Below are 14,498 nucleotides of genomic sequence, written 5' to 3' on the forward strand. Positions count from 1 at the left end.
ACGCTCGACAAGCAGATTTCATGTTTCTGGGAGATGACTCAATGCCAGCAGCAGTAGAGACAGGATGGGAAGTAAGTAGCACAGAGGGAACTCAGGGGATGCTTACCAGGGGAGGAGCCCACGCCAGCTGCCCGGAACTGCCCCAGGATGAGGCTCTGCTCACTCTCAGCCAGGGCCAGGAGGAGTTCGTAGGCTTCTATGCACTGCTCACTGCAATAGAAGCACAGCATGGCATCAGCCCAGGCAGGACATGATGACTATCTTCATCAGCAGGGCCACTGCAGCTGGGTGCCTGCCTCAGCCTCCCCACCCACAACGTGACAGATATGCCACATGCAAGTGCTTCCTGGACAAACTAGTGGCTCTGGCTCACTGTTATGATGATCCCTTAAAAAACAAAAACAGAAAGAAAAAAAAAAAAACCCGAGTTCTAGAAAAATACATAAGACGCAATAAAAGAGGGAGGGGAAAACTGTTGTCCTTTTGATGACCAGTCAAAAGAGACACGCCCGTGGTACTCAGCCTCCACAGAAGCATCTCCTGTGTCTGCATCCCAGTATGTACACTCTCCCTCTGTGCCCTTTGCTCTCCATTGACTCTAACAGGGCTGGGTCTCTGCAACTTATGGAAATGATGGTAAGCTGCATCCAGGGTTGGGCTCTTAAAACACCATGACTTCCATCATGATCATTCTCCTACCTCCCTTTCTCTCTCAGGTCATCTCTGGAAGATAGCCAGGACCCTATATTGAGCCTCCCTACATAGAGACTGATGTGGAGAGGAACTAAGTGTTCTAGCCTATAGCCAGGGAGGAACTGAGGTGTCTAGACAGACTTGAGTCTGCTTGAAAGCAGGCCCTAGTGCCCCCAGCAAAACTTTCAGAAATTGTGGCCCTAGTTGACACTTGACCTTCAGAACTACCTAGGAGACCAAAGGCTTGGCACGGCTAGCCAAGTCACTCACAGATACCTGACCCTCATACCTGTCATACAGCTCTTGATAGTTATTAAAACTCCCCTAAAGGAGACAATCATTTTGACCTGTATGTGTACTGCAGAGTAGACAATGGCTATATGTGGCTATTTCAAGTTAAATCAAAGGGAAAGTTCCTGGGGACCATTGCAGTGGCCATATTTCACATGTGTGGTCTTTGCATGGTTGCCAATTACCACAGACATAGAATGAATGGTTCCATCACCACAGAAAAGTGCAAACACAGACTCCTACAAAAGCTTCATGAAATGCTGTTAGGCTATATGTGGAGTCTGAGGCCTGAGTGTGTAAGAAAAGGAAAAAAATCTTCTCCATGTTCATCGTCCACTGAACAGACAAGGTGGGCCCAAGATCAGCCTCTTTGCTAGCAATGACAGGTCACACTTCTATCTCCTAAAGCAGGAGGATCATGAGTCTGAGCTCAGCTTGGACTATCTGGTGAGATACTGCCACACACACACACACACACACACACACACACACACACACACACACACACACTCACAGAGCCCCTTTCCAGCAGTCTGCAATGCACACAGACTCATGTCCAGACGGAAGCAGAACACACAGGCCTGACATCCAGGTGATCAGGACAAGAGGCTGGCTGCAGCCAATGCCGGATGAGTTCCTCCAAGCTGAACAAGGGAAATGTCACTTTAATCGAAATTCTTCTGGGGTGCCATCTGTTTTTGATTGTTTCCATGTTCACTAACCTTCCCCAGGAGGTAGAGAAGAGGGTCAGACCACCAGCTGGCAGTGCTGGCAGCTCCCTGCAAGGGACGCGCTCATGTGCAGCCCTCTAAGACCAAAGGTGGAGGGTGGCCCCTGTTCAAGGCTGTTGAAGAAGCATTCATGGTTCACTTGGGAATCTGGAACCAGTATGACCACCATCCTGTTTTGGGCTCATTATGGTGGCTCATTTTGTTTTTGAGGTGACAACTGTTTAAGACTATACTGACATTATCTTATATAAATAACATTGGTAAAAGGTGCCAAGAGTAAGATACAATCTTCCACTCTGACTTTGGTAACTGGCTTATGAGGAAACACTAACAAACCTCAGAAGACAGCAACAAACAGCTTCACAGCTTTAAAAAGGGATAGACTTAAATGTGATAAATTGAGCCAGGGAAACTGTTTAGTGAGTAAAGGCACTTGCCACCAAGCCTGACAGCCTTTGATCTGGGGGCCCAAGGAGTGGAACTGACTTCTGCAAACTGTCCTGTGACCTCCATGTGTGTGCCACGGTACAAAATCCATCCCCTAAATAAATGAGTGTAGTTTTCAAAGCAAACAACTGTCAAAACTGGTGAGAAAGAGAAAGTATTACTCATAAATGAATTAGCTGCAGTCTTCTACTCTGGCTTTTTTCCCCCTTCCTTTTTTACTTTTCTTGAGACAGGGTCTCACTATGTAGCTTTGGCTGTCCTAGAACTTGCTACGTAGAGCAGGCTTGCCTCTGTCTCCAAGCGCTAGGATAGAAGGTGTGTGCCACCCATGCCCTTAATAAACTGGCTTATTTTTAACGGAAACCAACTGGTGGCATGTCTGAAGCACAAAAAACACATGGGATACTCATGTCTCCTGGAACCTATAATTCCTGCTTCAGGAACTTTATCCCAAGGAAAATATTCAAAAGACTGAAGATCTTACCTGTATTAGGCTTATTTACTGTTGAATTATTTTAATGCCTGATGTCTTCAAAGTACTCTTAGAAAAATGAACAAAGTTAAAGGCATAAAATCTGCAGGTGATTCAGCCATCCACAATCAGACTACTCAGCAGTAATTGAAAACCACATCAGGCATGTGTAACACCTGCACAGGTCAAAGCCAGACAGGCTCTTAGCACTGAAAGCAGAAAAGGACATGGGCTCCATATAACCAAGAAGCTATCAGCAACTGATACCCACTAGCAAAGGGAACATCAGTTTCCTCTAGTGGGGTGTCACTGGCCCAGGAGTAGTTGGCTGACAGGAAATAGACTCCAAGACTTTTGTGGGGGAGGTACTCTTTATTTTGTCTTGTTTTGTTTAGGCACTGTTTTGTCTTATTGGTCATATACTTATTTTGTTTTTCATTTTTAGAGGGTTTTGGGTTTTTTTGATTTTGGGGGGGAAAGTAAGAGAGAAAGAATAAAAAGTTGAGTGGTTAGGGAGGTATGGAGGTTCTAACAGGCATTGGGGGAGAAGGAGATATGATCAAAATACACTGTATGAGAAATGTTTTTAAAGTTAAAAAAATAATTAAAAAATAAAAATAGGCCAGGTATGGTGGTGCACACCTTTAATCCGGGCACTTGAGAGGCAGAGGTAAGCAGATTTCTGTTGGTTTCTAGCCAGCCTGTTCTACAAAGCAAAAACATGTTCCAGGGCTACACATTGAAACCCTGACTCACCCTGACTTGGGGATGGATGGATGGATGGATGGATGGATGGATGGATGGATGGATGGATGGATGGAGACAATAGATAGATATATACACAGACAGACAGACAGATGATAGGCAGGTAGGTAATAAAAATAAGGATTATGCCTAGTTTGTGTAAATACCTGGGCTTACTCTCCAGGACTGAAAGCAAACAAAAACTATCATAAACTGAAAAGAATATAAGGCACTGCTTATAACAATCCAAAATATATGATTATGAATAAAGAACAGAGGGAACAAATGAAAATATAACTCAAAAGCTGAAAGTTTTCATAAGGAGTTTTAATGCTTATTTCTTGTGTATTTTTGTGGTGATGGTGGAGCCTGCAGTGCATGTGTGGAGGTCAGAGGACAATTGGCAAGAGAGGGAGGGTTCTTACTTTCTACCATGTGGGTTCCATGGCTAGAACTCAAGACATCAGGTTTGGTGGCAAGTGCCTTTATCCACTTAGTAAGCCATCTCCCTGGCCCCAAACACTGATATTTTGAGTGGAATTACTTAAAGGAATTCATCTTTAGTCTGAATTGGCTAGTGGGGACATACCAAGCAATACCGCCACATATTTAGTGTCTGATTCTCCTAATTGTCGAAGGGCACTAATTAGTTTTCAGTATAAACCACACTAATATTTGCCAGTCCAAGTCTCTAGTTATGGCTTTAAAAAAAAATCTGGCTTGTACTTTTATGTTCAAGATTGCTACAGATACACATGTAACAAAGTAGCTGCAAGAATACCAGAATGGGGCCAGCGAGATGGCTCAGCCGGTGAAGAAGGCACTTTTGGCCAAGCCTGATGACCTAGGTTCGAAACCTGGAACCCACACGGTAGATAGAGAAAAAAGATTCTCATGTTCTCTCCTGATTTTCACACATGCATTGTGGCATGTATGCACTCATGCGTGCATGCATGCATGCATGCACACAGTAAATGAAAATATAAATTAAAAAATAAACATTAAAAAACAACAACAGTTAAAAAAAAAAAAACAAACAAAGGAATACCCCGGATGTCTTCCACTTTCTGGCTCTCCTACCTGTACTGCAAGGCGAGCCTCAGTGCTGTGGCGTTGGATTCGTATTTTCCCACCAGCATGCTCATCCTCTCAGCATTGCTTTTACATTCCTCCAGGGTTATGGTGAGGAGATCGTTCTGGGATTTGAGGTGCTCAATCCGGCTACAAAGAAAGAGATACTGATTTCACACACCAGGACTGTGATCTGACATTTTCTTGTCTCCCTGACATGTAGGCAGGATAGTCATGTGAAGAAAACACAGCAGGGGGAGGACCAGCAGATAAAGTGCTTGCCATGCAAGCATGAGGACCTGTGTGTAGTTCCCCATCCAGGCACTGTGGCTTGCATCTGTAAGTCTAGGGATGTGGGGATGGTGGGTGAGGACCAGAGTCAAGCAGCTTCCCGGAGATTGCTGGCCAGCCAGCCTAGCCAGTGAGTAAGCTCAGGGTTTGATGAGAGGCCCCCATCTCAAACACTAAGGTGAAGAACAATAGAAGATGCCTAATGTTAACTCCTGGCTTTTACACACATGCACAGGTGAGGACACACATGAGCACATACACAACACAGACAAATATATGCACACAGATGCATATATATAGATAACACAAGGTGACATGGGAGGCTGGAGACACAGCTCAGGAAAGTGAAATGCTTGTGGCAAAAGCACAAGAAGCTGAGTTCAATCCCTAGCACCCATTTAAAAAAAAAAAGCCAGGCAAAGTGGCATTGTCTGTAATCCCAGCCCTGGGAGGTGAAGAAAGGGAGAGCTATGGAGTTTGCTCACCAGACAGCCTAACCAAATTGGCGAGCTCCAGATTCAGATAAGAGACGCTGCCTCATGAAAAGAAGGTGAAAGAGTGTTGAGAAAGACGCTTGGTGTTTATCTTTTCCTCCACACATACACACACACAGATGCACATGAATTTGTATACATCACTCACTCACACACACACACACACATACACACAAAGGTGGTGTGGCATTGTTGGGCATTTTATCAAGTATTAACAACTATTAAATTCAGTGTGGATCAAAAGTAAAAACTACGGGCTGAATGGAGTGGTGCACATCTTTAATCTCAGCACTCAAGAGTTAGGTGGATCTCTTAAGGTTCAAGGCCAACTGCTCCTCACAGTGAGTTCCAGGACAGCTATGGCTATGTAGAGAGACCCTGACTCAAAAGTCAAAAGACAACATCAACAACAAATTAGACTGGTACCCAGCTATGCTTTGCCTACGCCGTGTACCTGTACTGTGTGAGGCCATGGCTCTAACACTATAAGGAACGGGACAGTTCTGGCACCCCATATCCCTTCAAAGTAACTCCAACTATGCTGCAACAAGCCACACTGCATGGGGCAGTAGACCACACCATGGTCATAGAGGTCATGGCTGAGCCTGTGCTGGGTCACCCTTCCAGCAGCCTGCTCAATCAGATGCGATCACCCCTGCCACCCAGATGAGGAGATGCAGATGCTGAAAGGTCAAGTTCCTTGACCTGGAACTTAACCAGGCTGGTCAGCCCAGATCCTATGCTCTTAACCATATTCCATAGGCCACTAGCAAAAGGTGAGTCAGTGAGCAATCGGGAAAATGCCACCGGGTTGTCCCTATGTGGGGAATGGACCGGGGATCTGCTGAGGAACAATGTGCACACTGTGAAGATGTGTTGCTCTCATAGTTAACAAAAAAACTGACTGGCCTGTGGCTAGGCAGGATTTTCAGGGCAGAGAGAATGCTGGGGAGAAGGGCAGAGTCTGAGGAAACACCACTAGAGATAGAGCAAGCAGGATGGGAAGTTCATAGACCAGGTCAAAGAGCCTCAGGACAGCACATAGATTAATAGAAATGGATTAATTTAAGTTACAAGAGCTAGCTAAAAGACAGCCTGAGCTACCAGCCAAGCATTTATAATTAATATCTAATCTCTGTGTGGTTGTTTGGGGACTGTCTGGCAGAAAAGAAAAGTCTATATACCCAATACCATGTCTAAAGAGCCTTCTAGGGTGGATATCCAGCCATACCAGTGCCTGGTGCAACCAGCAGTAAAAAGTTTAAGATTTATATCAGATTCATAACTGTATATTCCAAGCAATGAGCTTGAGTGATGGGAGATGTCATTTGAGGAAAAGTCAGAAAACAAATGTAAACCCTTTAGCTTCTCCATTTTCTGTCCTAAAATAGCTGGGTGTGGTCGTTCATTTTCCATAGAAGCCACTCAGTCTCAGTGTTCATAGCAGCAAGTCTTTAAGAGATTTAGAAACTATAAGAGACTCCTGAGGGTGATGGGGTGTGGAAGTCACTGGCCTTGAGCATAAATTTTAGATGAGCATAGAGTTGCCTATAGGGCAACTCTTCTAGAAGAGTAATGAAGACTCCTATGTGACATAGTAAGGTATTAGAAATACACGTTTTCCTGTTTTCGTTCTTTTTGGTTTCTTTCAACAGTCCCCACTCTCTATTTAGTCCCTGCTAATTAGAAGTCATGTACTCCACTACTGACCTCCATGTGGCTGAGTGTAAACTATCCCTGCTGAAATGCCTTCCTTTTTCAAGCTGGTCTTCTGACTGTAAAGGCTGTGATGGTTGGCGTTTCCTGGGGCTCAAGCTTGGGGTCCTATCTTCTGCCAACACTCTCCTTAGGGGTGGTTCTATCCAATCGAGGACTCCCAAGAGGCATCCCTGTTTCCATGGCTTCCCATCTTTTCTAGCCCACACCTCCCTCTGAGTGCCAGTCCCACACATCAGCTGCCTCCTGGCATTTCCATTCGGGAGGGCCGCACACTTCCTCCAATTTAACAGTGAAGGGGATGCTTCATTTTCTTCAACCATCTCTCCTCCACCTTCCCCATATTAGTAGTCACCACAGCCATTCACCTGCCATCACCCGACCCTTCCTTGCAGCCAGACTCAATGTGGCTGAAGCTTCTCATATTCTGAACCCATTATGTTCTGTGCCTCCCAGCCCACTGTCACAGCCATGTCTCTGCTCCGGCCCTTGCTGTCCTTTACCTCTAAGCTCCAGACGGCAGAACAGGTTTTGTTCTTCCCGTTTAAAAATGCCTTCTAACTATATTTAGGCTAAAGAGTAAAATCTGCCATGGAATCTGAATCTGCACCCATGCCAGCTCCTGTCTGGTACCCTGCCTTGCTCCCTGTACATCTTCCAGGGCCTCGCTAGCCCAGTCCCACGGGTCTTTGGATGGTTCCTCCTTTATATCACCTTTGTCCAGCCTGGAGGGCAAGACTCTTGCAGCCTTGCAATCGTTGCTCCCTTTTCCTTTAAACCTGCTCTCTTTAGAGACATCTTACCAGCCCCTTGTCTAGGAACAACCTCGGACAAAGGACATAGCTCAGTGATGAATGGTTGGAAAGCTTGTATAGGGTCCTGGCTTTAACCTCCAGCATCCAAAGTGATAACAATGACAAATAAATAACTCTTCATTCTTTCGGGGTCCTGGAGACGTCTTTTCTTGGAGCTTCTTCTAGTTCGTTTCATTTATATTTTCTAACAGAATATAAACTTCATGAGATCAGGGGCCGTCTCTGTTTTGATTTGCTTTTCATACTGTAGTGCACAGTAGGTACTGAACATAGATGTGTGACATGTGCAAAGACAGTTTTGTGCAGGTATGATCCCCACCCCAAGGAAGTCTGAGTCAAAGGCTAGCATTTTTTAAAAAGGAGTATTAGGCCTTTAACTGAGGCAATCAAATAACAGTCATTATTTGGAGTAACAGTGTTTCTTAGAAGCCCCAGGTTCCAGGCCACAGCTATGAACACAGGACAACAGGGTAAGGGCAAAGGGCAGGGTCTGGAATTCTGCCTTTGTTAAATAGCTGCTCTAGACTTCACTGCTTAACTTTCAACTTCAAAGCCTTTTTTTTTTTTTTTTCATTTGCAGGAGAGTAGCCTTATCCTCACAAGTTGGGCATGAAGAGGTTTTGTGTGAGCATCCATTGTGAGCTGAGCTTCAAGTACTAAATAGTACCCCTTCTTTGTTCTCTCCTGGGTGCATGTTACTGAGAAGGAAGGTACCTCCCCCAAGTTCAGCAACAAAGCAGACCTTTGAAATCACAGAGAAAAGATCTTCAGCTAAAGGCTGAAGACATACAGGCACAGGGCCCGCTGTAGGCATATGGTTTCATTCAGTCGCAAAGGGCGTATCTGATTCAGGTCTGTGCATTTTGAGGCCAGTGCGGAAAAGTGCTTCTGCCTTGCTTCTAGGTGATCATCAGGACTAGTACTGTAAAGTACTTGGATTTTATAAGGAAACCTTTTAAGTTCAAGATTTAAAATGGATGGAGCTGGAGAGATGGTTCAGCAGTTAAAAGCACATACTATTCTTGCAGAACATCTGAGTTCGATTCCCAGCACCTATGCTGGGCCGCTTACAAGCTCCTATAACTCTTGCTCCTGGGAGATCTGATGCTTCTGGCCTCCATGGGTACCTGGTACTCATGTGCTCATATGCACACAGACATAGACACAAGCATGTCAATTTAAGAAAATAATCTTTAAAATGACCTAGATCACCACAGTTCCTTTGTTCTCCAGAGCTGAAACAACTTCTTATCAGGGAGGAGTAATGGGCTAGCTTGATTTAGTCCATCTTGTCACACACAAGAGGAATGGAATTCAGCAATGGTAGATTGGAGTTAGTGTTCACATTCCTTCTTGATTAGCTTATGAGCCTTCCAAAATCTTCCTGGGCTCTCACTAAAGACTGCCAAGTCAATGCAGCCACATCATTCTTGGAGACGGTTGAACGGGCCATTCCGCTGTCATGGACTAGACTCTGAGTCAGTGTGGTTAGTGGGTTTGGCTATGGTACTACTTAGCTTTTGAAGCAGCTCCCTCATCACTGAGATTACACCCCAGCTTGTCTTTGCCAGGAGGCAGGAGTGCATACTACAACTGTCTATAGCAAGAGAATCAGGAAGAATCGATAAAGCTGTTCTATGGTAAACTCATCCAGTTAGGAAAGGACATCCTATTTCTGCATGAGCATAAAGAAAATCAGTCAGCCCTCAGAAAATGCATAGAATTAGAGCAATATGCCGGGCCAGTGCCAAGAATGGCTCCGGCACATTGCCTTTGCTCCTTCTGGCAAACACAAGCAGCCCCAGACACTGACTCAACATTCCAGGGCTTTTCCCAGTGTGCCTCTCTATGGCACAGGCCCATATACTTTGCAGCCATCTATGACATTCTCCATGGATTGCTCCCAGGACTTGATGCATACTTCACAAGGTACAGAGTGAAATGCGAAGGTGAGGCCCCTTGTTCATACAGTATTAAGGACTTAGAATAGTATAGAAGAGTCACACAGTACATCTGTGCAGCCTCCCTAAGCACGAGGCTCCGTGTGAATGTGTGTCCCAGCCCCTTGAAGTTGACCCTGACTGCCACAAGCACTCCTCCATCTCAATCCCACCAGCCAGGCCATCTTACTGCAGCTCACAACCCACAAGCCAATTTGGATGAACCTTTGGACAGAGATGGAGAGCAGCTCCAACCCCCCAGCCCCTCCCCTGATGGAATACACCAGATTGCTCTCACCTATTCAATCGTTCCGTTTCCACCTCAAACTCTCTAATCTTGCTTTCAGAGATGGCAGATCCATGTGAGTAGAGTGTTTGGAAAATTTCCTGGATATTGGAGCAGTCCTGTAGTGAGTGGGCTAGGTGTTCAGCCACGCTGCTAGAAACCTGTACAAATGAACATAATACCCTCCAGAGATGCCAGGTCAGGAACACTGGTCCCCAGATACAGTTTACACATAAACAACTTACAGGCAAGATTCTTTAGGAATTTGGCACCAGGTGACAGTTACCCTTCTGAGTCTCATGGGTCTCAGTTGGCATAATAGGGGCATTAAAAAACAACTGTGAAAGCATTCTATGAGACACATCAGCTTACAGCTGCATCTCCTAAGTGATGCTAAGAATCAACGAGCAGAAGATCAGTTCTCTTAGAGTCCTGAAAGTTCTGCAAGTTAAATACAGTCTAGGCTTCCTTCTCTTACCCTAGACTCCTGATACTTGATAGTCACATTCTCTGGTGACTGTGGTCCAAAAGAGAGGCTGTTCCCTCTGCCCTCACAGTTTGGTTTGGACACAGAACCTAAATTCATGTGGTTTTTTGGCTCAGGGTTAAAGTTCAAATTAGGAAATGAAAGTGAGTTTTGGGGTTGTCTCTTAGGTTCTCTCCTCTTGCCTTAGATTCATCCAACTAGATCTCCCAGCTTCATGTCTAATCATAAAAACATTCTCCTTAAGAGAACTGAAACTCTTCCTTTGTCCTGTCACCAGCCACCAGCCTTACCCCTGGAGGTTCCAGGTTCTAGCTATGAAGACTCTCATACCAATCAGGTAGGTCCTGTCCATTCTCTGCTAGCTTTGGACCACACTTCAAAGACAGCATCCCCCATCCCTGGATGATCAGTATGTTCCCTTCAAGATGTATGTGCAAAGACAGTTCGTTTGGAGTTTTGCAATTCCCTGGGTCTCTGTCAGGCAAGGTGATGTAAAGCAGATACTTCAAGACATTCAGTGGCATCACCAGTAACTAAATGCATGGTATTTATTCTTTGGAAGATTTCAAGTGTGTTAGGGGTGGGGTGGGGTGGGAGGAGATATCGCCCTTAAAGCTGAAGTAGCAATTTATCATTTAGAAACTTTATATGTTTTACTTTGCCTCTGTGGAATGAAAGTGTTATGGTTTATTATATAATTAACTGATGAATTGGAAATAACAACATTTGTATCCTGTAGGAGCCATGGTCTGTGCAGCTATATTGGGTCCTTTCTTCCCTTTTCCTTCACCTACACTCACCCCAATGCTACTGATTTCTGATCCCAGGACTGGCCGATCAGATGATGATGATTCAGATCTTGTCTTTGATAGCTTCACTCTCTCAGCAATCTTCAAACGAAAAAAAAAAATTGGAAAGTCAACACTACTCCCCCACATAAATTGAGTCCATACTTACACAATTTTTAGCCATTTCAAGTAAAGCGATTCATCAAAACACTGCTACCATAAACTTGAAACGAGGCTTCTCAGCCTCAGCACCTACACCTTTGGGGCTGGACATCTTGGGGAGGGGAGCTGCTGTGGCCCCTTAGGTTATTGTGCAGCATCTCTGACTCTAGCCACAAGATGCCAGCAACACTCCAGGTGTAACCTTCAAAATGTTCCTCAGGGAACAAAAAAAAAAAAAAAAAAAAAAAAAAAATCACTCATGCTTGAGAAAACCATGGTTTCACCTAACTTACTTAAAGGCTCAGAAATAGCCTTCCTTGTGGAGACTAACAGGGCTGCCGGGCAGGAAGACACCTGCCATTTGTACCGCATGACAGGTTCTCTTTAGAAGATTGTACAAAAGCATTGGGTGCTGTGGCAGGGAACAAGTGGTAACAATGTACTCTTTTTTTGTGACAGTGTCTCACTATGGACCCCTGGGTGGCCAGCCTGGAATTCAAAGTGATCCTCCTGCCTCTGCCTCCTCGCTTGAATTACAGGCTTGCAACTCTTACACTTAGTTCTGTGATGTGTTATTTTGCTCTCATAGCTATCAGTCTTCTGAGGTGGAAAATCATTGCTTTATCACTTAGGGTCCCCTAAGGGCTGAACCTTAGTTCCTTGACAGCAAGTATCCATCTACCCCAAGGTCTCACTTGACAGAACTCTCCACAATGGCTTGTCAGCTATGACATTTTCCAGCAGGCTGATTAATGAGAGCGGCTATACGGTTGCAACTGAGAGAGACATAAACCTATTAGTGGGTTATCGCTCCCTGCAGCTTGACTTGGATTGTGAATTGACATTCAGTCCCAGGGGAAACCCCTGGGGTATACCCCTACTGGTATGCCTGCACAATGGTGGGCTCAGCCACAGCTGCGGTTTTCAGATAAGAAGATTTCCAACCCGCCAGGCTCATCCTCAGGAGCTCACCTTGGCGATGGGGATGTCATTGCTGCTACTGCTGGTGCTTAGCTCTCCAGTGCTGGGGTTAATCGGGCGATTGGCTGAAGTGAGGCGGCCAGGGCTAGAAGGTCCAGTGGCCTGGACACTCTGCAGCCGAGTTTGGAGCTCTCGGACCTGAAACCATAATCCCTTTAGATGGAGCTGGTCATTTCTCAGGTTAAAGGGCAAAGAAGCCAGACAGTCAATGGCAAGGTTTCCAACTGTAATGCTAAGCTGGTCAAGCACATGGTACCCTTAAGTGGCATCACTGCTAACCCATCATCTGTTATTTACAAGCAGGAAGGTGAGTATGCAAACTAAGCAATGGATGCTCCCAAGCCAGGAGGTGGCACACCATTAAGGAGTGTTTGTTCATATAGCAGAGAAGCACCTGATGCTACGGTGGGCAGTGCAAAGAAGGATATGATCTCTAGTCTTAGGAAACTCAGAGCCCACGCAAGGCTAGTGAACAGTCTTCACACACACACTCTCTCTCTCTCTCTCTCTCTCTCACACACACACACACACACACACACACACACACACACACGTGCGCGCGGACGCATGTGCTAGGAACATCGTTCCCAAGTGCTCCAAGACAGCAGAACTCGGAAAGACTTTGCTTCCACCTGAAGTGACCCCAGAGAGTGTAAGGAGGCATGCACATGGTAGGAGTACTGGGTTCCACAGGAGACTGTCAGGGGTGGGCTTAGCAGACATGGCGAGGTAGTGTGCGGTCAGGGAATAGAACTGTATGCACAGTGTAGGGAAGATATTCGGGACTGGATAAACTGTTACTAGAGGCAGGGGCTTTGGGAGACAGGTGAGGCCAGGATGGAGTGACTGCAGCTACCAGCGGTTTTCCTCCAGATAGCCAAGGCTAGGAGCTCCCCTGCTACAGTCATCTAAATAGCCAAAGCATAAAAACTCAGGGTTAAGAACACTGGCTGAGAGAGTATCCCTCTTTGTGGGATGGGCTCCCAAAATCCATTCATATACTAGGGATGAATACTGATCCATTACTAGAGGCCCCATAGGCTGCCCAGTCCTCCTAACTAACTCCATGTTCAGGGAATCTGGGTCAGTCTATGCTGGTTTCCCAGCTATTAGTCTGGGGCCCATGAGCTCCCCCTTGTTGAGATCAGCTGTTTCTGTGGGTTTCTCTAGTCTGGTGTTGACCTCTTTGCTCATCACTCCTCCCTCTCTGCAATTGGATTCCAGGAGTTCGGCTCAGTTTAACTGTGGGTCTCTGCTTCTGCTTCCATCAGCTGCTGGATGAAGGTTCTAGGATAGCATTTAAGCCTAGACACATGGAGGAGGGCCTAGGCCCTGTTCCAAATGATATGACAGACTTAGAAGATTCCCCCATGAAAGGCCTCATCCTCCCTGGAGAACAGAAAGGGATGGGGAATGGGAGGGTGACGGAACTGGGATTGACATATAATACAAGCTTTTTGCAAATTTAAGTGAAAAAATATTATATGTAAACAAACAAACAAAAAAAAAAAAAAAAAAAAAAAAAACACTGGCTGCTCTTCCAGAAGACTGGGATTCAATTTGAAGTACCCACATGGAGGCTCATAACTGTCTATAACTAACTATAGTGCCAGGGGACCGGATGCCCTGTTATAGCCTACACAGGCACCAGTCACAAATATGATGCACAATGACACATGCACAGAAAACACTCATACACATAAAATTAAAAAAATATAAAACATGACACATTAATACACAATGAATATCTAAATATCATTTATCTGTGGTTACTGCTCTGTGACTGTGACCTCCAAGGAGAGAAATATTCCAGTAGATGGGAACAATTGCTACCTTCCTGATAACCATGGGCACACTTTAATCATCAGAGGACAAGGACTATTATTATACTCACTATGCAGCCAAGGGGACCTTGAACTTCTGATCCTCTTGTCTTTACCTCTTGAGTGCTAGAATTACTGGGAAGTGCTGTCTGGTTTATTATACTTCAGCTTGACTACAACACCCAAAAGTTCTTGTGAATGAAGCATCAGACTCGGTCAGCAAGAAGACATACTTGACATTTAGAGTATGGTTTGCCAAATTTTAT

General features: G+C 45.2%; 1 protein-coding gene across 2 annotated transcripts in view; it reads right to left on the reverse strand.

Annotated features, from left to right (window-relative positions):
* Positions 1 to 14,498, reverse strand: part of Mcc (MCC regulator of WNT signaling pathway) — a 339,919-nt gene that overhangs the window by 31,487 nt on the left and 293,934 nt on the right. For both annotated transcript variants that reach the window (XM_051201036.1, XM_051201037.1), the window contains 5 exons: positions 12,401 to 12,547; positions 11,279 to 11,368; positions 10,004 to 10,152; positions 4,459 to 4,599; positions 107 to 210 (listed from right to left, as the gene is read on the reverse strand). In XM_051201036.1, the coding sequence (XP_051056993.1) occupies positions 107 to 210; positions 4,459 to 4,599; positions 10,004 to 10,152; positions 11,279 to 11,368; positions 12,401 to 12,547 (631 nt within the window). The remainder of the gene's footprint in view (positions 1 to 106; positions 211 to 4,458; positions 4,600 to 10,003; positions 10,153 to 11,278; positions 11,369 to 12,400; positions 12,548 to 14,498) is intronic.

This window comes from Phodopus roborovskii, unplaced genomic scaffold (assembly GCF_943737965.1).
Source record: "Phodopus roborovskii unplaced genomic scaffold, PHOROB, whole genome shotgun sequence".
NCBI lineage: Eukaryota > Metazoa > Chordata > Mammalia > Rodentia > Cricetidae > Phodopus > Phodopus roborovskii.